The sequence below is a fragment of the Marmota flaviventris genome, chromosome 3 (genome assembly GCF_047511675.1).
Source record: "Marmota flaviventris isolate mMarFla1 chromosome 3, mMarFla1.hap1, whole genome shotgun sequence".
NCBI classification, from domain to species: Eukaryota; Metazoa; Chordata; class Mammalia; order Rodentia; family Sciuridae; genus Marmota; species Marmota flaviventris.
Window position 1 is genome coordinate 104172388 of NC_092500.1, and position 25017 is coordinate 104197404.

The window sequence follows — 25017 nt, forward strand, 5'->3', positions numbered from 1 at the left end:
TTCCCTTCTTTAGCCAATAGCTCAATCACTCTTTGAGAGTAACCTCAATTGCCATGAGAGTAACCTTTCCGTTGTCTTTTTTTTTAATATTGCAATTAAATATATATGTATATGTATGTATATATGTATATGTATGTATATGTGTGTGTATAATTACACATAAAAAAACCAAAAACATATATACGTATATACATATGATTTTTTTTTTTTTTTTTACTGGAGATTGAATCCAGGAACACTTAACCACTGAGCCACATCCCCAGACTTTTTTCTAGTTTATTTAGAGACCGGGTCTCACTGAGTTGCTTAAGGCCTTGCTAAGTTGCTGAGGTTGGCTTTGAACTCATGATCCTCCTGCCTCAGACTCCTGAGCTGCTGGAATTACAGGCATGTGCCACCGTGCCTGGCTTTTTTTTTTTTTTTTTTTCTTGTTTGTTTTTGTTTTGTATTGTTCTGTTTTTGAGACAGGGTCTCACTGTTTTACCCAGGTTGAGTTTGAACTCTTGGGTTCAAGCCATTCTCCTGCCTCAGCCTCTTAAGTAGTTGGGACAACATTCATGTGCCACTATACCCAGTTAATGTTTCTATTGAAACTTTATTTAGTTTGGTTTGATTTTCCTTATATAGAATATCTTGGTTCCCCATTTATCAGGGCTTCCTCAACACATAGGCTGGCCAAGGTATAGCTCCAGGGATGCCATTTGCATTAACTACAGTACATCTATCAAGATAATGGGTCACCTCTTCTCTTTTTCTGGAAAGAGGTGCTGGAGATGAACCCCAAGCCTTATACTTACACATGCTGGGTAAGTGCTGTACTACTTACACCACTAGTCAGCCCCTCCTCTTTAAAACTGAGAAATAGCCTTTATTTTTCTTCTGTGCATTCCAAAATGTAAAACAGTTGAATGGAGGGAATACCTAAGTAATAGTCATACCACTGCCACAAAGTTGTATGTGGCCTTGGATGGGTCATTTGGTCTCTCATCTGTAAAATAATAGGCTGGGATTAGACCATCTCTATGGTCTTGCCCTCTGGCAATAATATTTTCTGATCAGCAGAAAGGGGAATTACTTTGGCCAATAAATTACATGATAGGGAACTTTAATTATTCATTTTCTGCTATCAGTACTGTGGGGGACTTTACCGTAAATAAAGAATAAATGTGGGCTGTGGTTGTGGCTCAAGGGGTAGAGCACTTACCTAGCATGCATGAGACACTGGGTTCGATTCTCAGCACCACATAAAAATAAAATAAAGGTATTGTGTCCACCTACAACTAAAAATATATATTTAAAAAAATAGAATAAATGTTTGAAAAGTAAGTATGTTTAACCTGATTTAAACATTACAAAATGTATACATGGAGGAAAACATTATGTTACCTCATTAATGTGTATAATTTTTGTGTTTTTATGTACTAGTTAAAAATGAGTTTGATTTAAAAATGAAGTATAAAGAAATACTATAGGGGAGATAAAAATTTCCTCTACTCTCTTAGGGTCCCCATCTGAGACTGACGTAAGACAGATTAACTCAGAAGAGCATACAGATTGTATTTACATGTACATGTGATCCTTCACAAGAAAAAAGAACACCCAAAGAAGAGGTAAGCCAGGCACAGTGGTACACACCTGGAATTGAAGCTATTTGTGAGGCTGAGGCAGGAGGATGGCAAGTTTGAGGCCAGCCTCAGCAATTTAGCAAGAACCTGTCTCATAAATAAATAGGACTGGAGATGTGACTCAGTGGCAAAGTGTTTAAAACCTAGTATTGCAAAACAAACAAACAAAAAACACAGAACCAAATACTTAACAGACCAAGGTGGGCAAAGAGTAGTAACTTATGGAAAAGTAACTTGGAAGATTAGGGTTAGTTTAACAAGGTTTGTTGGTACAGATTATTGGCCTTGACTCTCTGTCTCTGGTGATAAGAATATTTCTTTCCTCCTGGTAGGGGGATGAATCATCTTTCACATAGGAGTTTCATCCCTTGCTTTCTAGAAGAAAAGGGGACTCAGAGTGTCATCTTGCACCGGCTGGGCTTTGTTTTTTGTTTGGCAGTGCTGGGGATGGAACCCTGGTCCTCCAAGTTGCTTTCCACCCCCAGCCCTGGCTGCTGCTTTCAAAGCACCCTTAGCCCAAAACAATCAATATGCTAAAGCAGCATATTTAGGGGTGGCATGTCCCGAACTCCTTTCTACTCTGGCATTTCAAGTTGCTCAGTCCAGTTCCAACTTTAGGTCTCTGCTTGTAACGCTGTGGATTTTGAAGTCCAGTGAATGTGGACTCACTGTGACAAATCTCTCTGCTTTTATCCATTGAAACTGTGGTTACAACTTCAAAATGTAATAATTATTATCAGCTTGCAAAAGGCCTAAATTTTAGCAATTTGTTTTAATTACTCTTTCATACCTACTTTACAGAATAAAGGCAGGAGACATTTCTGTGTCCAACTTGTACTAAGTTCCTAACTTGTTTTCTATAACTATAATGTATACTGAATTCCCATCAGATGCTACGTAATAAGTAATCCTGGGCTGGGGATATAACTCAGTTGGTAGAGTGCTTGCCTCACATGCACAAGGTCCTGGGTTGAATCCTCAGCACCACACACACACACACACACACACACAAAAGCAATCCTAGCTCCTCAGGAGGCTGAGGCAGGAGGATCCCAAACTCAGGGCCAGCCAGGCAATTTGGTGAGACTCTGTCTCAAAATAAAATAAAAAGGGCTGGGGACTTAGATCAATGGTAGAGTGCTTCTCTAGCACTCACAAAGCCCTTGGCATAATCCCCTGTACTTCAAATAAATAATAAAACAAAACACTAACCTTACTTAAATGAACAGCTTCTAGAAACTGCCAGAACCGGAGAACTGGGCAGCAAGGTATTCATAAATCGTCTGTGCTTTGTCTATAGGTTTATTCTAAAACTGAAGAGCAAAAAACAGGAATGAATATATATATAGTGTGTGTATATATATATATATATATATATATTTTTTTTTTTTTTTTCAGTGTTAGGAATGGAACCCAGGGCTCACATGTGCCAGGAAAGTGCACTACCTCTGAACCACATCCCCAACCCTGAAAATATTATTTACTGCAGAACCGAGTATTATGATCAGACCAATACAGAGGAAAATAGAATCCTCTATCCCTAAACTTGTGCCTCTGAATGAGAATTCTAGAATCAGCAAGTCCTATGGATTCCCTCATAATTTCTTTTGGGCTTTCTTCACCTTCTCTGGGACATACTCAGCTGCTTGTTTCAAGACTCTGTCTTCTAATATGACCTCAGATGATCATAATATGTGTACTGGCTGGCAATAGAAAGATAGAAAAGAAAAATTTAACAAATCAATTCCCAAACCAGTAAAGTTACCCACTGCCCAGCAGAGCCAGACCCTTGCAGATATGCATTCCCAATTCTCTTCCTTGATTTTTCTGAGCTTGGGACTTTCTGGGTCATTAAAGACTTAGTCACTAATTTAGTGGTCACTTGGGGTCATATAGCAGCTGTGGCCCTTCAGGACCTCACTTTGGCAAAGAAAACAAAAGAGGCAAAAAGACTGACCAGATGACTTCAGAAATGTAGGAAGCAAAGCTTTTCATTCTAAGTGTTTGTGGGGTTCAAATAATGGCTCATCCAGGATTTTGTTCTGTCAAATCACAACTTGGCCACTTATCTGGCAAACATTATAACCCAGTGCTAAAGAGGACAGTGGAGGAACACTCACTTCACTACCCACCTTCTGTGATATCAAATCCCAGAAAGGAGGTTCAGGAGTCTCTTTTTAATCTATAATATCCAACAAGCCTGTGTCAGGAGTTCTACTTGTGAGGTGACAAATGCAGAAAGAGTGCTCCTGAAATTAACTTATAATCTAACAAATGTGCAAAAGTAGAAAATTAGAGCTGTGCTTCTCAATTGCTCAGTGGTATGTTGCAGATGATTTATTACTAATAGGTCACTAAAATCTGTAAATGGCTATTTTGAAAATGTAAATTACAGTGGATTCAAGGTCATCTTTCAGTATTAAAAAATTTTTTTTGTTGTTTTGCTTTTTTAAGTCCTCTGGCTGGGGACATAGTACAGTGGTAGAGTATGTGCTCAGCATGTATAAGGTTCTGCGTTCCATGTTGCATCTCAGCAAAAAAAAAAAAAAAAAAAAAAAAAAAAAATTCTCCACAGGAATTCTTATGAAGGAGAGAGTTGGAGAGTTGTTTTTTAAGGACATTTAGGTATGAAAAGATAGGACTGAAAACAAACCCTGAAAAAGATCATATGGAGGAATTTTTGTTGGCTATTGTGATTTGAAATAGATAAACCTTGGAAGGGGAATGAGGTGGTCTAGGCAGTGCAACTGAAGATAGGGATTCCAAATTAAGTCACCTAGGTTCACATCTCTGACACCTGCCACAATGCACCAAGTGTGGAGGAAAGTGTGAAACAATCTTAGAAGACAGGACAGGCACTGTGCATCTCCAGGAGTCTCCCAGACCATCTCTCTGGAACCCTCTCACTAGGAGCTTCTTAAAGTCACCTCTATCATTCCAGAAGTCTAGCTCACCACAACACCAGACTGGCCCTACTGGTATTTCAGTCAGAGTGGTCAGGTGGATGGTGCCAAACCATAGGATGGAATCAGATAGCAGAGCTGGGTCTTTGGTATGCCTCGCCAGCAAGTTGGGCAAGCTTACCCCAGTCATTTCATTAACCTCATGATAATACAATCCTGCATTTGGGGGTACTGAAAAATGTGGACTCCCTGTATTTCTTATGGAGAGGTTTATTTTGCAATAAATATTTAGTATCTAGCCCAGAGCATGATAAGCACACAGTAAGTACTAAATATTACTAGGCATGTCTAATATTCAGATTTAAGTTGCAGTCCTATGAATTTAACTTGTTTTATAGTAGTTGTACATCCATGGAATTTTTGTATTCTTTTTATTATTTTGGTGAACATTTTCTTAAAAAGATGCTAATGTTCATATTTGAGTCAACACAAGTATAGAGATTAGAGATAGCAATTAGACACAAAATAATAAGAACCCACTGGAGGAAGGAAGCTGGGTTGAAAGCCCACCATAAGAAGACAAGCCTACCTAGAATTAGCAATCTAGGGAGGGCATCGAACATTACATAAGCCATAGAATGGAGATTCGGAATCAATCCAACTTGTATCTTCGAGAGTCAAGGAAATCCATAAGTAATAACTCAGCCAAAAACATATATACAGCATCATTCAATGCTTTCTTAAATGAAGAGAAGGGGGTGCCCTGTGGGACTGCATATACATTCTTACTGTTCTGCCTAAGGGAGAATGTGGTGCAGATGAGGATTATTCATGATATGTACAAAGCACAGATGGCCTGAGTGCCAACTTGACTCTGCTACATGATAGCTTAAGTCTGGTTTCCTCATCTGTAAAATAGGGATGATAATACAGGTTGTTTATAAAGTCTGTAGACCTAAGTAAATACACATAATACCATTAAGGACATCTTCCAAGGACATCTTCTCTCTCTCTCTTTCTCTTTCACACACACACACACACACACACACTTTTTATGGATACAGTGTATTAGCACCTAGTCAGAAAAAAAAATGTGAGACTTTGAAATAGGCCAAGAAAGCTTCAAGGGTGCTCATATTAGCTCACCCATCTGTGTTATCTCCATCTTTTATTGTCCTTCAGTATAAGCTCAATTAGGGTAGGAACTTCATAATTCTAGCACTGAGAACAGTAGAACTAAACACCAAGAAACCACCCACAAACAATATTGTAGATAGTCAATGAATCATTTTTAAGTGATAATTTTTCTTTCTTATGGTGCTGGCAATAGAATCCAGAGCCTCATACATGTTAGGCAAGGACTCTACCACTGAGCTAGACCTCCAGCCCAAATAATGAGTGAATTAGAACAGGGGCTGGGGAATTTTTTTGCAAAGTACCAGATAGTAAACCAAATAGATGTGCTGGGCCCTATGGTCCCTCTTGCCACTGTCAATTCTGCTACTGTAGTGTAAATGAATGAGCATGGCTGTGTTACAATAAAAGTTTATTCCAAGGACATTGAATTTGAATTTAATATAATTTTCACATGACATGAAACATTATGCTTCTTTGGGGGGTGGGTGCATTTAAAATTGCAAATCCCATTCTTAGCTTGAGGATCATATAAAAATAGGAAGTGAGCTGGATTTGGTTCTGGTCTGTAGTTTGCTGATTCCCCCAATTAGATAATGGATATGTCAAGGGCAAGAATTATACCTTATTCATGCAACTTTAAATCTGGCCCTTCTAACATAAAAGGCATTCAAATAATGTTTGTTAAATTAAGTAACAAATGGATGGAGGCAAAAGAAAGATTCTTCAGGGGAGTGATTTGCTAAATCATTTCAGACCGATCTCATTGATAGTGATGACAGGATGATGGCTTGGTCATGCCCTTCGTGTGGGTGGGGTGGCAATGACTAGTCCCCAAAGCATCAACCAAGTCTTTTGTCATAATCACTTTTATCTGAAATCTTAAGTGACATGAGTGTTTCATATGCCTACAAACTGCCTTAAATCTTTTCTAGAAAAAAAAAAAAGAACTATAAATAAACTCAAATAATAGTTGCTGATCAAAAAAAATTAAAAATAAAAGGGACTAGCCTTACATTGTAAGATACTACTTTTCCAGACAAAGTAGGAAAACTGTCAGACTATTAAATTATTGGCATTGATTATATAGAGACCAGAGCTAGGATTTTTCCAGAATTAAAAAAAAAAAAAAAAAAAAGGCAGAGCAATGTCCAAAGGCACAGATAGGCTCAGAATTTGATCCACTTACAGAAATGAAATGCACCCAATTGGAATCTACAGATGTACAGATGCTACCTAAGTTTCCTCCTGATACACATGCCTCCCTCCCCCTCACTCATGTTGTCTCCCAAATAGCCCAAAAGCATTTGCCTGCAGCCAAGTGGATTCTGAGGATCATGTGTCCATGAACATGAACATTGACTTACAAAGTTATGCATACAAAGGTACAACTATATTTTTGCTTAGGGCATCATAATTCTATTCTTTTTTTTTTATTCATTGTGCCTATGATCTAATTTCATAGAGGGCTCAACCAAATGTCAATTTGGATGGTAGACTTTCAAATAAGAATCCCATAAAAAAGAATCGTTCTTCAATATAGGACTATATCCAAATAAATCAGGAGAATAGCTATGTTAGGAGAATATGACTGGAATATGAGAGAAACCTGAGAAGAAATTGGAAAAGAGCTCAAGTTTTAACAGTAAATTTAAAATGTTAGAATATGCAAACACTTGAGCAGTTTTAAAGAGAACATAGAGTCATAGAGTTGTTCCAAACTCCTGGTATTTCACAGGTGTCTAGGAAAGAGGTAGACAAAATGAAATAGACTGTCCCGGGGCCCCAGAGAGCAAGTTCTGGCCCTGATCCTAGCTCTCATCTGAGCTTGATTTGGGGTCTTTTCACAGAATATGCAAAGGAGGGCTTGCTTTCTTTTAGGGAAAACTAACTCATATTGATTTATTCCTTCTAACTATTATTTATTTATTTATTTTTCAGTACTGGGGATTCAGCTCAGGGTAACTTAACCTGAGCCACATCCCAGCCTTTTTTGTATTTTATTTAGAGACAGGCTCTCACAGAGTTGCTTAGGGCCTCATTGAGTTGCTTAGGGCCTCGCTAAGTTGCTGAGGCTGGCTTTGAACTCCCAATCCTCCTGCCTCAGGCTCCTGAGCTGCTGGGATTTCAGGTGTGTGCCACAGCACTTGGCTATTCTTTCTAATTTTTTAAAAGTTACTAAATATTTCTTATTGAAAAAGAGATTGCCCATTGCCCACTTTGCTATAAGCACAGTAATTCTTTTGGCAGTGTTGGGGATTGAACTCAGAGCCTCATGTGCACTAGGAAGTGGTAGTCATCTACCACTGAGTTTAATTATCATCATTAAAGTAAGGACCAAGAGTTCATAGTCCATTCTTGTGCCATATAAGTACAAATGTTTGAACAAAACAAGGAGATGTAGGGGCTGGGGTTGTGGCTCTGTGGTAAAGCGCTCGCCTAGCATATGTGAGGCACTAGGTTTGAGCCTCAGCACCACATAAAGATAAATAAATAAAGATATTGTCCATCTACAACTAAAAAATTTAAAAAAAAAGTAAGAGGGAGACGTAGGGGACAGGAAAAAGGGGAGAGACACAGACAATGGCAGTTTCTTCCACCAGTGCCTACACTAGCTCAGCACCTGTGGATGCTTTGTATACCACTGAGCTAGACCTAAAGCCCAAATAATGAATGAATTAGAACAGGGGCTGGCAAATGTTTTTTGCAAAGAACCCCAAACCAGTGGGACAAGATGTGAAAGGGTAAATGTTGAGGGCTAGCAATAAAAGAAGGAAAGATTTCTTTGCAACTCTTCTGTAAATATAATCTTATCCTAAAATAATTTAAAAATGTTTAGAGAAGCCAGAGGTATTTCAACAAACATTCCAGTAGGATCATCGTTTTACCAGACCTCTGGAATTCTGATTTCTATCTATGTGACATTGTGATGAATGATCTTGTTTCCTGAAACTCATTTTCTTAATTCAAAGCCTTGGATGCAACTTTAAATTTTATCACATTTCTGAAAATATGTGGTAAACTCATAACTCAGTCACTCAGTGGTTTAACTAACACATGAGTATTAATTACTTGTGGTTACTGAATTGAAGTGACATTGGTGGAAAACATAAAATTACCCCAATCTAGTTAGGATTTAAATAAAAGATCTTGTTTATAGCTTATACACATATTTATCATTTTGAATTGAACTGTGCCAAGAGAGTTGCATACAAGAACTTGTAATTAAGGAAAAATCTTATTTCTAACAGAGGAAGTTTATTTATTTTTTTTCTTTTTTGTGGTGCTGCAGATGAAACCCAGGGCCTCAGGCTTGTTCGGCAAGTGCTCTACCTTGGAGCTGCAGCCCCAAAGTTTCATTTTTTAAATTCTATTCATTTATGTTTATTTGGTGTGAGGATCGAACCCAGCACCTTGAACGTGGTAGGTGAGCGCTGTACTGCTGAGCCACAACCCTAGCCTGGTTTCATTTTATTTTAGTTGCATGGCAGGTTAGGTTTTGGCAATGGGGGCAAAACAGAATGGGGTTCTGAATCTTCATAGGCCATCCTCTGAGGCCACAAGGAGGAGGGAGGTTGGTATGTTGGGGATGGGAGGAGGAAAGAAAAATTTTGCTTTTCTTCTTTTTTAAAAATAGATTTTCTTTTTTAGAATAGGCCCACATGCTTTTATCCTGTAAGTGCCCCCTCCTAACTTCCTCTTTTTTCTCTCCAATACAGTCAAGGATTGCAAAGGAATTTTTATGCCATTTTCTGATGTCAGCTTCATATTCCTAAAGTCTTAATTTCTTCAAGTTATCATAAACGCTGTTCATCAGTGACAACATGTTCTAACTGTATAGTTGACTTTTAAAAACAGGGAGGTTTGTAGTTAGGTGTAAGCACACGTTCACCATACAGGTAGTCTCAGGTTTAATCCCCAGAACCATATTAAATACTTAGATACTGCAATCACAAGTTATTTTTTTAAAACCCTGGGCCAATCCAATAGCATCCCTCCCCTCGTGACATAATGACATTTAAGTTTCTCAAAATAATTTTGTGTACCTCGCTATCCTATACCCATACCTCTATACAGGGGTTGACCCCAGGGCTTCCTGCAAGTACTCCACCACTGAGCTACATCTCCAGCCTTTAAAATAGTTCTAAACTTTTCAGGCCCCCAACCCAAGGCATTCAAAATTGAAACCCAGTACACACATATATACATGTAAGTATAATCAAATGTTCCTAAAACAGTACTCACCTTCACCATGGGCTTGAACAACAAGCATTCATCCTTTTGTGTTCTCTTCTCATTCAGTCTCTTAACAGGGTTTGTCTTCCCGTTTGAAAGGCATGGCCCTGAAGACTGCAAGACTTTGGGAGTGAAGCCCTCCAGTGAACATTCACGCACATTTGCACTGGAAGCTGATGTAGGAAGTAAAATCACATTTTAGATGTCATATTTTCTTGCTGATAAATGGTGAAGTGATAAAAATCAACTGATAAATAAAAAACAGGTCTGGAAAAGTCAGGACTTCATAAACAAATTGTAGCAGGAGCCAACCTTTCAGAGAAATAGAAGACACACTGATTATTGTACACCACCATGAGGGCCTGGACTCTTTTTTTTCTTTCTTTTGGTACCAGGGATTGAACCCCAGGGGCACTTAACCACTGAGCCACATCCCCAGCCTCTTTTTTATTTTGGGACAGGGTCTCACTATGTTGCTTAGGGCCTCCCTGAGTTGCTGAGGCTGGCTTTGAACCTGCAATCCTCCTGCTTCAGCCTTCTGAGATTCTGGGATTACAGGCATGTGCTGCCACGCCTGGCCAGGGCTTGGACCCTTAATATGCTAGCAAAATATTGGGATTATGCCTGCATTCACCAGGTAATTGTGTCATTTTAATGTCTAGAAGAAAAATACCTAAGTCTATACATGATGTCTCATAGTTGAATATTTGTGATTGAGTTTGCACATCCTAAGAACTCAACACATTTTGATTTATTCTCAGAAAAGCAGAAAATACAGGTTAGTCAACTCACAGTGGGTGTAACTCAACTACTGAGTCTGTGGGCCTTTTCCAGAGAACTTAGAGTGTGTCTGCTTGAATCATAGGGACACTGGCTGGGTACAGCAGCCATGATGACACTCTCACCCTTGGGAGAGGACTTCAAGAACATAGCCAATTTCTTCATCTAGGGGACAAAAACTGTGGTCCAGAGAGGAGCAGGCTGCCAGAGAAAACGAGAGCAGAGTCTTGGATGTTGATTTGGGATTTGAGCCCAGGCTTTTTCTCTTATTGTGTTGTGGGCTGGTGACTTCACCTTTCTGAATGCTGTAGCCAAAGCAAACATGGGGAAAATTTCTGCACACTGGCCAGCTATGAGAAACCCACTATTGTCGACACATCCCAAGCAGGTATTTTAATGACTTTAAATGGAAGAAATTGGGGAATCTTTTGTCTGGCACACACACATAGAGGGGAACTTGTAAAATCACAAAATTGCAGGAAGGTTTCCTCTGGTGTTCTCAACCCCAAATCCCATGCAGCTGACAAAAACTAGGACCACAATCCACGTCTCAAACTTCTATGCAAAGCTCTTCCCATCAGACAGGGCTCCCTGAAAAAAAGGAGAGTTGGAGTTTCTTTTCCCTGAACACTGCTGCTTCAGAATTGCAATTGATTATGCAGTTTTGACTAGGGTTCATATTTTCATACTTCTGAACTTTGGTGATATGATCAGGCAAAGTCTTCTCTGCTATCCATTGAATTATTCCTACATGAGATGAAGAAAGGGCAAGACAATTCACTTAGTGAATAAGAAGTCCTCTGTATTGTTAGCTACTATATTCCAGAGAGCGGTCTTAAGGAGAATGGGAATTGAAATCAGAGAAATCTGAGTTCAAATGCTAGTGCCACTTTCCTAGCCAACTGATGTTATAAGTGTGTTAGCCTCATTTCCCCCATCAGTTAAAAAAACAATCCTACTTACATGGAATAGGTGATGTGCCATATTTGTTAGGAAACTTGGCACACACAAAACTCAAATATCAGTTACCCTTTCATTTAAATTGGATAAAAAATAAATTTCTGTTAGCTGAGGTATATCTGTTCTTGAACATTTGTTTCCATAGGAATAGAACTTCAAAGAATTGTACATTTTGGCAAAAGAAAAAGAGATAATAGAAATCTGGTATTTTATAGCTGGCATAGGCCTGGGCAGTCTTGAGGTAGGCGGTAACACACAAACAGGAATTTCCATTTCCCACGTTATAACTCAATTGCCCCAACTTTGGGACCTCCTCTTTTATTTATTTATTTAAATTGTAGTTGGACACAATATTTTATTTTTATGTGGTGCTGAGGATCGAATCCAGGGCCTCGCATGTGCTAGGCGAGTGCTCTACCACTGAGCACAACCCCAGCCCTGGGACCTCTTCTTATCCTCAGTTAATTTTCAATTCCTTCCCTTCTTGCTACTCACAGATAAAAGAACAAAGTTAGGTAACTTTAAATTTCCAAAGCTTTGTAATTTTGGTATGCCGAAGAAAACCAATAAAATCATTCAGCTTTACAAGGAAGCCATCATTAGAATTTATTTTATTTATTATGAGGTGCTGGGGATGAAACCAGGGTTTCTCACATGCTAGGCATAGACTCTACCATCCAGCCTCTGAAAATTTCTTAGACTCTAGGTTTTAGATGGTGATAATTGTTTACCGAGGACCTGAGGGCCAGGCACTATGCTAACGTTCCTGCTGGAGTCTTCACAATCATCTTCTGAGGTACAAACTATTAGGCCAGAATTTTAAAAAACTGAAGCCCTTGGAGATAAGTAACTGAGAAGCTGTGGTCTGATCCTAGGTAGAACCCAATCTGTGTTGTTCACAATAGCCTAGTATTTACCCCTTGTGAACATCCTTTCTGTTAAGTTTTCCCTTCTAGACATGTTCAGCACTGTCTGAACAATTCCATGCCTTCTTGTCCAATACTGGGGGTTAGACTTATCTCGTATATCAGAAGCACCACTGTTCCCACCTTTAGGAATACACCTTAGGTAAAATAACACATAATGACTGAGTTAAGAAATGTAGACAAGGAATGGCTTTCTTTTGGGAAAAAAATAGTTTTAATTAGCATATCATTTATATTTAAATGAAGTTTCAATCAAACATGAAAAAGTGATTTTTTTTTCATGTTTCATTTTAAACTGCAAATGCAGCAGTATTTGGTGAACAAATATAGTTAAACCACATTTGGGATTGATTGGTTCTTATATGCCTAGAAACTTACAAAATGATATAAATCCATACAAACCTGGGAGGACTTGGATTTCAAGAGCTTAAAAAAAAGAATAAGTGTCTATTAGTATTTAGCCTATTTTGAGTAAAAACCACAGGGTTTGGTAACATACAGCCTTGGTCATATCACTCCTCTCTCTGGATTGCAGTTGCTACTGTGAATGAACTTAAATTGCCTATGTGTTTTTTTCATATTTTGCCTACTTTGCCATAATGAGAAACTTAAAAAAAATATATTTATTTTTTTAGAAGTAGTTGGATATAATACTTTTATTTTGTTGATTTATTTTTATGTGGTGCTGGGGATCGAACCCAGGGCCTCACACATGCTAGACAAGCGCTCTACCGCTGAGCCACAATCCCAGCCCCATGAGAAACGTTTTTATCATGACCTAACTACCCATAAATTTGTATCTGAAGCTAATCTCACAAACAATATTTATCCTTAACTTGTGCAATGACTTCTGGTATTTGCTGTCATAGTTTCATAAAAATGTGGCCACCGGGGATGTAACTCAGTGTAGAGCACTTGCTGAACATGTCTTAGACCCTGGCTTCCGTCTCTAGCAGATCTGGAAAAAAAAGAGAAAATTGATTGCTAAGATGATCCTGTGTGGAAAAAACAAATAACCCCCCCCACACACACACACAAAAAAAAAGCCAAAAAAACATTGGTGTGTTGGACTTGGTGGTGTGTACCTGTAATCCCAGCTACTCAGAAGACTGAGGCAGGAGGATTAAGTTTGAGATCAACCTGGGCAACTCAGTGAGACCCTCAGCAACTTAACAAGAACTTGCCTCAAAATAAAAAGGCCTGGGTAGATGTAGGTCAGTGGTAGTGCACTTACCTGCCATGGGCAAGGCCCCGAGTTCACTCCCAGTACCACTAAAAACAAAACAAAACAAAACAAAACAAAACAAACAAAAAAAAACACTGGTGGTCTTAAGTTATGCAAGAATAAAGCTCTTTTAGAAGAGTAGAGGATAAGTTCCATCTTATTTTTCTCAATAATTCTCAGAAAAGGAGATTATTCCTGTGATTTTTATAGGGTTCTCTTTGCAGTTCAGGAACACACTGAAGTGAAACATTCCTTTGAGGAACTTTATTGACTGCAATGTCTTAGGATGGTCAAATGGTAAGATTGTGATAGGGCTCTTGTTTCCTTAGGGGATCCTTACCTAGTCTTCAAATGGAGCTTTGACTCTATCTTTTCCAGTAATACAACCCATGAAATTTCCTGTCTGCTCCCCTTGAGGGGAGAGTTGGCCTGGCTAGTATTTAAAAAGTTTTTCCTGGTATTAACCTAGAAGAAACAAAAAAACTTCAACTATTTTCTGTGGGCTGTAATGTCGACACAGCTCTGGCTCATCCTGTGCCCTTCAACAAGTCAGCAAGCTTGAGGTGACTTAGCTTCTTAGGACTTGAAAAATACTCAGAGTAAGACAGTCTTGAAGCAAAAACAAGAATCACCCACCCAGCTAAAAACTGTTTGCACAGATGCAAAGTCATGGATATTTACATGGCAAGGTCTGAATCCCAAAGTTTGTTTTGTTTTTAATTACACACTCAGCCAAATGCATAAAACCTCAAAAGTGAGTGTAGGGAAAAATGTCATCTTTCCTATTTTTAGACTGAAATATGGAACTCATAAAAATAAGCAAAGCTGCTGTAAATTTTCACACTTGGGGATAAAATGAATTATAACTAGAAACAACACCACCACACACACACCCAGATCTAACAGTGATAAACAGTTTTTATTCAGGCAATGAAACATGGAAAAAATATATTAGTAATCATTATAATAATTTCATTTGTGTGAGTATAACTTTTACAAATATTTACCTGACATATAAAAAGGGAAATTACTATGTATATAAAATTTATGCAGATGATTATTCCACACAACACAATCCTGATAGCAGTAGTCAATGCAGCACTCACCCTTGCAGGTGAGGGGCCCCTCACACTCTTTGGGGAGCCCATGGGGACACAGTGGAAGCAGATGTGCAATAAACATTTACTTGTTGGCACATTAGTACAATGGATATCTATTGGCAAACACACACTTGCTAATAGCAATACTAAAAAGTTTACTGCTACCTCTGAGGTTTAAAAAAAGCCTGGATCCTGTCCCAGTAGCTGGGAAGGACCCAGGCTGAGGCTGAGGCTGCGGGTGTGGTAACCTACACACTGCCCTGTATCTGTACTGGGCGTGGCTTCAGAGTTCAAATTTTTTATGTCCATTTGAAAGTTATTCATAGAGTATCAATTAATGATGTGACTAGGAAATACTCTTTGGAGTATATTCCAGATACCACTAAAAGGCAGAGGGAGGGAGAAAGTGGCATCCTGACAGTTGGAAAGTAAAAAGTTGACACAGGGAAGGTTCAGGCCACACCTCAGCTTCAAGCCTGGCCTCCTCTGTACAAGTTGAAGCATTATACAGACTGCCACAGGCCAGCATCACACACAATATCTCCATATTAGAACTATAACCAGAATATATATATATATATTTATATAATAGCTGTAACCATATTATAGTTAATAAAGTCATTCCTTAGGAATCTTGTTTGTCCAAATCTAACTGCATGCTAAGAGGCACAGAAATGGGATTGCATTTGGACAAAAAACTACGAAAGTGCAATCTTTAGTCTCCAGATTCAAGTTTGGTGCTGGGGAGTGGGTCTTCATTGGAGAATGCTGCTGGATATATGACCTTCTAGAGGAGATCCTTGGAGAAAAGAGTCTATTATATCAACTCTTTCACTTTTCCTGTATAGGAGACTCAAGGATTGAGAGGCAATTTATTCTCCTCCACCCCTGCCCCCAGGGCTGGGGCTGGAACTCTACCACTAGAGTTAGTAGGCAAGCACTCTACCACTGAGCTCATCCCCAGCCCGTACAATATTTTAAAAAAAATAACTGGAATCTAGAGGCCAGTCAAACCATTTTGGACAGAGGTCTCCTCAAAAAATTCTTTATTAAAATCTTTGAAAGAAGATGACTTTTTAGACTAAGCTTTGGCTTGACATTCTGGGATTCCCAGACTATATTTGTTCTTCAATAAGCAAATAATAATTTGTTAGCTTTTAAAATTCTTCAGAATATATACAGCTTTATTTTAAAATCCCTTGCTTAAGTCATTTTAATCTTTCAAGACCTGGTTTCTCTCTTCCTAAAAACAGGATAAAAAAGTCTGTGAGCAAGCTCACACAGTTATACAACCACAAGGAGACAACAGTCATAAACAGTTAATGAGATGGCTACCAACTGTAATGAAAAACCAAAAGGAAGTAAAAAGGGGGTGCTTCAGAATGCTTACTACAATAAAAAAGGATATGCTGAGTCACTTCCAACCCAGTGTACCAATGCTTATTCTTAAAAAAAAAAAAAAAAAAAAAAAAAAACCTGAAGCAAGCAAATACACACACAAACAAACAAACAAAAATCCCCCAACCCCTTCATGAGGCACAGAGCTGCCATATTTTTTTTTACCTTTTCTGAGGGTGAGTGCTTTAACTTGGCTGCTCAGTCAGTTTAAGAACATTTGGGGCAGTTTATTCTCCCTATTTATAATTAGAACTAATTTAGGGCTATTTAAAAGATATCTAAGTATGTGCTGGGGGGTTGTGCCAAGTGTGGATAAGTAGGAAGGGCCATTGGCTGGAAAGAAGATTTAACTTGAGCTATTCTCCAGAACTACAGGCGAATCTCCCCTCAGATCCCATAACTTCTGGAAGTCTGCTGAATCCTGTTTTTCACTGTCATATGCTTCTGCACTTCCTAATTTGGGCTGCATCTGAAGAAGCTAGAAACCATGTGAGAACACGGGGCCTCTCAATATTTCCAGAGCAGTTTTACAGAACAAAAAAGGTTTAGGTAAATCACCGGCTTCAAGTAGCTCACCTAACTAGAGTAAATCCCGGGAGGTCTGATGTGACCAACTATCTACACTACATAGTAAACCGTTCAGTCCGTTTTCTTTCAAAATACTGCTAGATAAAAGTCATCTACACTTTGGCAAAGTCAGAAACTGAAGAAATGGCTCTGGATTCAGTCTCAGCAAGATCACTTAATATTCCCAAACCTAAGCCAGAAGCTAACTTCCATTTCCCACTTTCGCTTTCATAACCCGGTTTTTAAAATTGACTGTCTAACAAGTAATTTGGTCCTCATACATGCCGAAGCAAATTCTAGAGTATATTCTTACTCTCCAGAGTTCTAAACGCTTTTTTTTTTTTTAATTTTTGGCTTATGTTTAAAGAAAAATAAATATACTTCACTCTGTCTAGTATATTCTCTTCATCTGCCAGTTGTAATGATATATTTTGAGTCTTGTTTGAGAGTATCCATCTATTATAGAATGGCAGCCATTTCCTTGTAATGGTCATGACTGAGGTCAGTGACAAATATTACTTAGCAAGGGCTCTTTCATGCAGCACCTTCATTCACTGGGGTCTAGTTTTCAAGATTTTTTTTCTACTAGTGTGCTAGGGAAGGACTGTCGTTACCTCTGTTTTAACACAGCAGAGTGTGCTTTTAAAATACATAATAGCTTAAACAGATGATTATAGGGCTGGGAATGTAGCTTGGCAGTAGGGCACTTGCCTAGGATATGTGAGGCTCTGGGTTCAATCCCCAGCACTGCAAAAATATTTTAAAAAGAAAAAAAATGACTATGGATTTATAATGGAGACTACTATAAGCTTTTCATACTTAAAACAGATCAATTTAAAACAAGTAAACATGAATGTCAGCAAAACACAGCAGTAAAGGGTTTGCACTGTTTCTTTCTGCAAAATGCAAAATCAACTCCCCTCGTAGTAGAGGACTAGAGAAAAAAGTGGTCATACCACTGGAGACACTTGTACCCAATATTGTGACTCCTGGTACAGCACATTCACATTAAACCACAGTCACTACTTTCAAAGCCCAAATGATTGTCAAGCCACTTCTCCAACCACAAATAATTTGTTTTGTTTTGTTGTTGTTTTTTTTTTTTGTACAAAATGTTAAGACAATAGGCTTTGAAATATAGCCTAAGCACCAATTATGATAAATGCATATTGGTAAAACATGACTCTGGTTTTAAAAGACATTATCAACTTCCCTGGGGCTAAAGATTGCACCCACATGAGCAATACACTGCTAAAGAAACACTTTTTTTTTTTTTTTTTTTTTTTTAAGATCTATAGAGGTTCTCCACGAGGCACAATTCATTGTTGAAGCTGGCTCATGCAACAGTTTTACAAGAGAAGTAGGAAAACGGACATGTACTGAACATAGTGCATATCACCACTTTCAGGGTGTAAGATTAAGACAAAAGAGTGCTTTATAACACTTGCATGGGTTTTTTTTTTGCCTATTAAGTGAAAGGGGATTCGTGGGAAATTTCCATTTTGGGGTTAACGTCCCACCACTCTGAACTGTGTCCAGCAATAGCTGGAGGAACTTGGTTTTGTCTGTATAGACCTTCTCCCTGCACCTCCTTCCCTAGTGTTCAGACTGTTTTGTTCAAACATATGTGCTAATTTTTGGAATGGGTCACACATTATTTTTACTGCCTGCTTTGTTAAAAATTCTATCTTAAGTTTGAAAGGATTTTTTCTTTTTTAAATATCCAAAGAACAATGTACCACACTTGTAAAGACAAAGAGATTACTGTTCCTTTGCCTTGTAATTGGTAACAGGGCTATAGTTACTTTTTAAATAAGACCATCTAAGCTTTCACAAATAGATTTTTCTTTGCATATTTCAGAGATGACAAAGGTGAGATGTTGGTTTTGCATCAACAAAAGGAAGCAGAAGGCTAAATGACTCCAGGGCAGATTTCACAAACCCCAGCTTTGAGGGATTTCTGCACCGATGTTCATGCAGAAAGCAGACACCACTTTCAGTAGGAGGACTCAGTGCCAAAGGGCTGTCCTTATCAATATGCAGGGGTGTCTAAATACCAAGGCAATGAAACAGCGTGGCAGAAAGTCTTCCCTAGATGTGAAACTCATGTCTACGTCCTTCACATCTTGGATGCCCCCCAGTTTCTTTCTTTCCTTTTCTTTTTTCGGGGGGGGGGGGGGGGGGTCAGGAGAAGACAGTGCTTCTGGGCTCAACTGACCCTCTAGTCTCAGCCTCCTGAGTAGCTGGAGTACAGGCATGTGTCATTGTACTTGATACCCAAATTTGTAAGTTAGCATTTGGAAACAGGGCTGTTTCAAAACAGGGTTTTACATTTATAGATATATGTTCTTCTATGTGCTGTAGGGAAAAAGCAGCAGCATGTATAGATAGAGATGTGTGAGGGATAATGTATATAACAAGGATACTCAAAGCCCCTTCTTGTTTATAAACTGGAAATAACAAAAGTCCAGATCATCTCCTTCAATAAAACCAGTGATACTGAAAATTAAAAGATTATAAGGTCATAAAAATATCAGACAGGTGGTAGAGGAGATAACCCCAAATGGTAGCCACAAAATCACAAATTATAAACTTGGGAGAAGGAAAGATGACTTTAAGACCAACTAAGACAGAGAAATCACAAACCCAGGCTCTGCAGCCTCCCTAACTGAACCTGATGCTGGGGAGCTGCAAAGGACTCCAGCACTGGCAGATCACACTCCTTCCTGACTGGGCTAACCTCCAGGGCTGCTGTACTGGCAACTAAGCGGGACAGGCAGCGGTGGGTCTGTGCTTTTTTTTTTTTTTAATTTTTTTTTCTCTGCAAAGGTACCATTATTCCTAGATAAGGCAAGATACTTGTGGTCATGACAGAAGCATTGGAGTGCAGATCTGCTACGTGAAGAGAGGAATCTCAGTCAGTCTTTCCCAGCTTTGCAATCAGCTCGTCACAGATTTTTGTCAGTTCTTCAATTTCTTGGTTCTAAAAGACAGACGATATGATTATAAGCAGGCCACTTTGTGTTCTAAGATAAAGGGAATTATAGCTAGATAGTCCCAGGACTGGCTAGATCCTACCTAGACAACCTAATTCAGTGATTCTTTATTTTTCTATATTAGAGATCTTGTGAAGAAAGGAAAATGCTAATCCTTCTCCCCTGTAAATGTGCATGTACTCATAGTATTGGGCTTAACTGAGTAGAGGGTGAGGTGGGTAGTCACCAGTCCTCTGAAGCCTGTTTGTAAACAACTCAGTTCCCAAATTTCTTGTTTTCATAGGAACTGTGTGAGGTACTTTTCAGCAACACAAACATTTGAGTCTCACTTAATCCATCAGCTTCTCTAGGAGTTGGGATTCTGGCATCAGAGTATCCCAGGGAACATGAGGGGCCCTCAGACCCCATGTTCTAGCTAAATGGACTGTACAGGTACAAGTGTGTAAGTGGAGATGTATTAAGTAAAATGCTGGAGACATAAAAAAGAAACAAAAATTGCTGGGAAGTGCGATATAAGGATTGCTACTACTGGTTTCCATTTATTTACAAAAGGGTTTCTCTGCATCAGCAGGACTTGTGTTTTGGCCTGGGTAAATCTATGGATGGGGGCGGATGTGCACTGTAGGATATCTGACAACATTTTGGGCTTCTACTCACTAGATGCTAGTAGCATCTCCCAGTCATGACAGCCAATTAGTCTCCAGACATTGCCTAATGTCCCCTGGAGGGCAAAATTACCCCTAATTGAGAACCAGTGATCTAAAGCAAGTGAAGGGGAAGATGGCTTCATGTATTGCATAAAAAGAAAACAGAATGAATGAAAGGTAAGCCTCGTGATCCCTACTAAAAGTGTTTGATCACTGGACTTCAGTTAAAATGCAAATTCCAAATTCCTTTCTGCACCCTGCCTGTGGATGATTCGCATATAATATAACTGGAAGGTTAATGGTGTGACTTGTCTGTCTCCCCAAGAATCAGTTCACAAAGGATCTGAGTTAAAGGATCTGAGTTGAAGTATCTGAGTATAAAGGCCAGGTCACTTTCACCCAGGATCATGGTGCACAAAGCACACCAAGGACCAATGTGAGCCACTGTAGAGGAGGAGGACCAGGCACCCGCATGGTTGTCTTGACCCAACCCCTTGTCATACCTTCTGCTGCAGGGCTCTTTCCAGGGATTCCACCTTCATCTGCTCTTTCCGGAGTCCAGCGTGCAAAGCTGCGCTTTCAGCCTTTGCCTTTGTGCGAACCTGAGCAATCTCTTCGTTGGCTCTGTTTGTGGAGTTTTGTTTGTGGAATAAAGAGAAAGAAAGCACATGTTAGCCAGGGCACAGCTAAAGAGTCAGGAGAATAACCATTGACCTCCAGCAGACAGACTCAAAGGAACAGATTGCATGATCAGCAAAAAGACAAGAATCAGAGACCTACATAATTTAATTTTAATTAATAAAAATTCATTTTATAACAAAAGAGGTGAAAGACTTATACAATGAAAACTACAGAACCCTAAAGAGAGAAATAGAAGAAGATCTTAGAAGATGGAAAAATATACCCTGTTCATGGATAGGCAGAACTAACATCATCAAAATGGCGATATTACCAAAAGTTCTCTATAGGTTTAATGCAATGCCAAAAATCCCAACGGCATTTCTTGTAGAAATAGAGAAAGCAATCATGAAATTCATATGGAAAAATAAACGACCCAGAATAGCAAAAACAATGCTAAGCAGGAAGTGTGAATCAGGCGGTATAGCGATACCAGACTTCAAACTATACTACAGAGCAATAGTAACAAAAACAGCATGGTACTGGTACCAAAACAGGCGGGTGGACCAATGGTACAGAATAGAGGACACAGAAACCAATCCACAAAACTACAACTATCTTATATTTGATAAAGGGGCTAAAAGCATGCAATGGAGGAAGGATAGCATCTTCAACAAATGGTGCTGGGAAAACTGGAAATCCATATGCAACAAAATGAAACTGAATCCCTTTCTCTCGCCATGCACAAAAGTTAATTCAAAATGGATCAAGGGGCTTGATATCAAATCAGAGACACGCCGTCTGATAGAAGAAAAAGTTGGCTACGATCTACATACTGTGGGGTCGGGCTCCAAATTCCTCAATAGGACACCCATAGCACAAAAGTTAATAACTAGAATCAACAAATGGGACTTACTCAAACTAAAAAGTTTTTTCTCAGCAAAAGAAACAATAAGAGAGGTAAATAGACAGCCTACATCCTGGGAACAAATCTTTACTCCTCACACTTCAGATAGAGCCCTAATATCCAGAGTATACAAAGAACTCAAAAAATTAGACAATAAGAGAACAAACAACCCAATCAACAAATGGGCCAAGGACCTGAACAGACACTTCTCAGAGGAGGACATACAATCAATCAACAAGTACATGAAAAAATGCTCACCATCTCTAGCAGTCAGAGAAATGCAAATCAAAACCACCCTAAGATACCATCTCACTCCAGTTAGATTGGCAGCCATTATGAAGTCAAACAACAACAAGTGCTGGCGAGGATGTGGGGAAAAGGGTACACTTGTACATTGCTGGTGGGACTGCAAATTGGTGCAGCCAATTTGGAAAGCAGTATGGAGATTTCTTGGAAAGCTGGGAATGGAGCCACCATTTGACCCAGATATTCCCCTTCTCGGTCTATTCCCTAAAGACCTAAAAAGAGCATGCTACAGGGACACCGCTACATCGATGTTCATAGCAGCACAATTCACAATAGCAAGACTGTGGAACCAACCTAGATGCCCTTCAATAGACGAATGGATAAAAAAAATGTGGCATTTATACACAATGGAGTATTACTCTGCATTAAAAAATGACAAAATCATAGAATTTGCAGGGAAATGGATGGCATTAGAGCAGATTATGCTAAGTGAAGCTAGCCAATCCCTAAAAAACAAATGCCAAATGTCTTCTTTGATATAAGGAGAGTAACTAAGAACAGAGTAGGGACAAAGAGCAGGAGAAGAAGATTAACATTAAACAGGGATGAGAAGTGGGAGGGAAAGGGAGAGAGAAGGGAAATTGCATGGAAGTGGAAGGAGACCCTCAGAGTTATACAAAAGTACATACAAGAGGAAGTGAGGGGAAAGGGAAAAATAATACAAGGGGGACAAACGAATGTCAGTAGAGGGGGCAGAGAGAGAAGAGGGGAGGGGAGGGGAGGGGAGGGGGGATAGTAGAGGATAGGAAAGGCAGCAGAACACAACAGACACTAGTATGGCAATATGTAAATCAATGGATGTGTAACTGATGTGATTCTGCAATCTGTTTATGGGGTAAAAATGGGAGCTCATAACCCACTTGAATCAAAGTGTGAAATATGATATATGAAGAACTATGTAATGTTTTGAACAGCCAACAATAAAAAATTAAAAAAATAAAAAATAAATAAATAAATATTTTTTTAAAAAAATAAATAAATAAAAATTCATTTTATATACAATTGCTAGGGAAATTCCCATGAGACACTCCAATGGTAGAATCATTTTTGAAGGCCATGGAGTTCTTTAAAATTTGTATTTCATGAGAAAAGAATTATGTAACAGTTTCTACAATAATCTTAATTTTTTTAAAACCCAATATAAAAGTGGACAGGTCACTCCAGAGATCATCAGAGCTAAACAAATGAGAATACTAGCCATTAATGTTTATGAGACACAAACCTCAAGGAAGCAACCTTATTAATAAAATAAAAAGGGAACCTTTTTTAAAAAAAATTTATTTTGAAACAGTGTCTTGCTTGTCTGGCCTACATGAGGCCCTGTGTTCAATACCCAGTACTAAAAATGAAACATTCTGCATATCAGAAACACCATAAACAGGGCCAAAAAATACATGATAACCTTGAAAAATTATTCACAATTCACATTACAAAGGGCTGGTGTCCCTAATGTATAAAACATATAAACTGACAATGGAAAAAAAGGCAAAGAATAGTCATACACAGTAAATATTTGAATAGGTAAGTGCTAAAATATATTTAGTTTCTTCACTAAGACAAATGCAAATCAAAACTACATGTAATAAAATAAAAGTTATGTTGCTTACTTGCCCAAAACCACAAAAACCTACAATGAAATACCATTTTCATCTATTAGATTTGCATAAAATCAGTAAGTTGATCTGCTAACAGAGCTGTAGGGAAAACAAATGCTCCTAAGAATTGTACAGGGGTATAAATGGGTATAAATTTTATGAGGTCATTTGAAAATAACTACCATAATTATACATTCATTATTTTTTGGTTCAAGAATTCTTTTTCTATTACATATATCATAAAGATAACTTAAATGCATGTAAAAGGATAATCTACAGGGTTACCTACTACAGCACTGTTTGTTGCAGCAAAAGATTCTAATTAACCTGGATGTCCAACAGGAGAGAATGTAAATGATACATTCCAACAGTGGAATACCACATGGAAGCTCCTCATGAACAGACTAGACCGGGAAAGATTTTCAAAACTGTATTGCTACACAAAAAAAGGAAGTATGCTACCATCTAAAAAAGGAGGGAAAAAAGCATATCTAGAAGGAGAAACAGAAACTCTACTGATTATTTGAGGGGAAAAGAGGTAGGAACCTAGTGTAAGGGGGGCAGGAATGGGAGGGTGATACTGTATACCTTTCTATGTTTCTTAATGTTTTAACCATGTAAAGAATATGGTTTAAAAATTGAAATCTGTCTCTCACACACACAGATATACACACACACCCCCTGAGGTTGCAAAACAGTGAACTTGTTTTCTTACACTTAAGAATACATTTAGCAAAATGTACAAGTATATATTATTTTTTAGATAAAATGAAGTTTCTGCCTCTGTCAATATCCTCATAACATTATGAAAAGTAAAATTCAAATTTACAAGCTCTTACTTGTCTAGTTTTTCTTCTGCATGGATTTTCAGGGCCTGATACCGCTGTTCCTCTTGTTTAACTCTGGCTAAGTAATCCTGAGCACATTTTTTCAAGGCTTCTTCATTCTGTTCCATAGGGAAAATTAAAAATAAACAAGTCATTTCATTTTTCTTCAACTAGTAATATAACATATATCAGAGTCGTATGTAAAAAAAATGGAAAAACCTAATTAACTCAGATGACTTTAATATGTATGGTAATCTGAAATAGGCA

At 38.5% G+C, this 25017-nt stretch overlaps 1 protein-coding gene and 2 long non-coding RNA genes across 11 annotated transcripts in view; 1 reads left to right on the forward strand and 2 right to left on the reverse strand.

The window, feature by feature from the left end:
- LOC139705031 (uncharacterized) overlaps nucleotides 1-10271 on the reverse strand; it is a 34397-nt gene extending 24126 nt beyond the window's left edge. The window contains exon 1 of the long non-coding RNA XR_011706929.1: nucleotides 9908-10271. This is a non-coding gene — a long non-coding RNA (uncharacterized lncRNA). The remainder of the gene's footprint in view (nucleotides 1-9907) is intronic.
- Nucleotides 1-25017, forward strand: part of LOC114095823 (uncharacterized) — an 85933-nt gene that overhangs the window by 39053 nt on the left and 21863 nt on the right. The gene's annotated exons all lie outside the window — the stretch shown is intronic.
- Tacc1 (transforming acidic coiled-coil containing protein 1) overlaps nucleotides 14690-25017 on the reverse strand; it is a 117493-nt gene continuing 107165 nt past the window's right edge. For all 9 annotated transcript variants that reach the window (XM_071610185.1, XM_071610189.1, XM_071610191.1 and 6 more), the window contains 3 exons: nucleotides 24763-24869; nucleotides 21001-21121; nucleotides 14690-19837 (listed from right to left, as the gene is read on the reverse strand). In XM_071610185.1, the coding sequence (XP_071466286.1) occupies nucleotides 19769-19837; nucleotides 21001-21121; nucleotides 24763-24869 (297 nt within the window). In that variant the 3' untranslated portion in view covers nucleotides 14690-19768. The remainder of the gene's footprint in view (nucleotides 19838-21000; nucleotides 21122-24762; nucleotides 24870-25017) is intronic.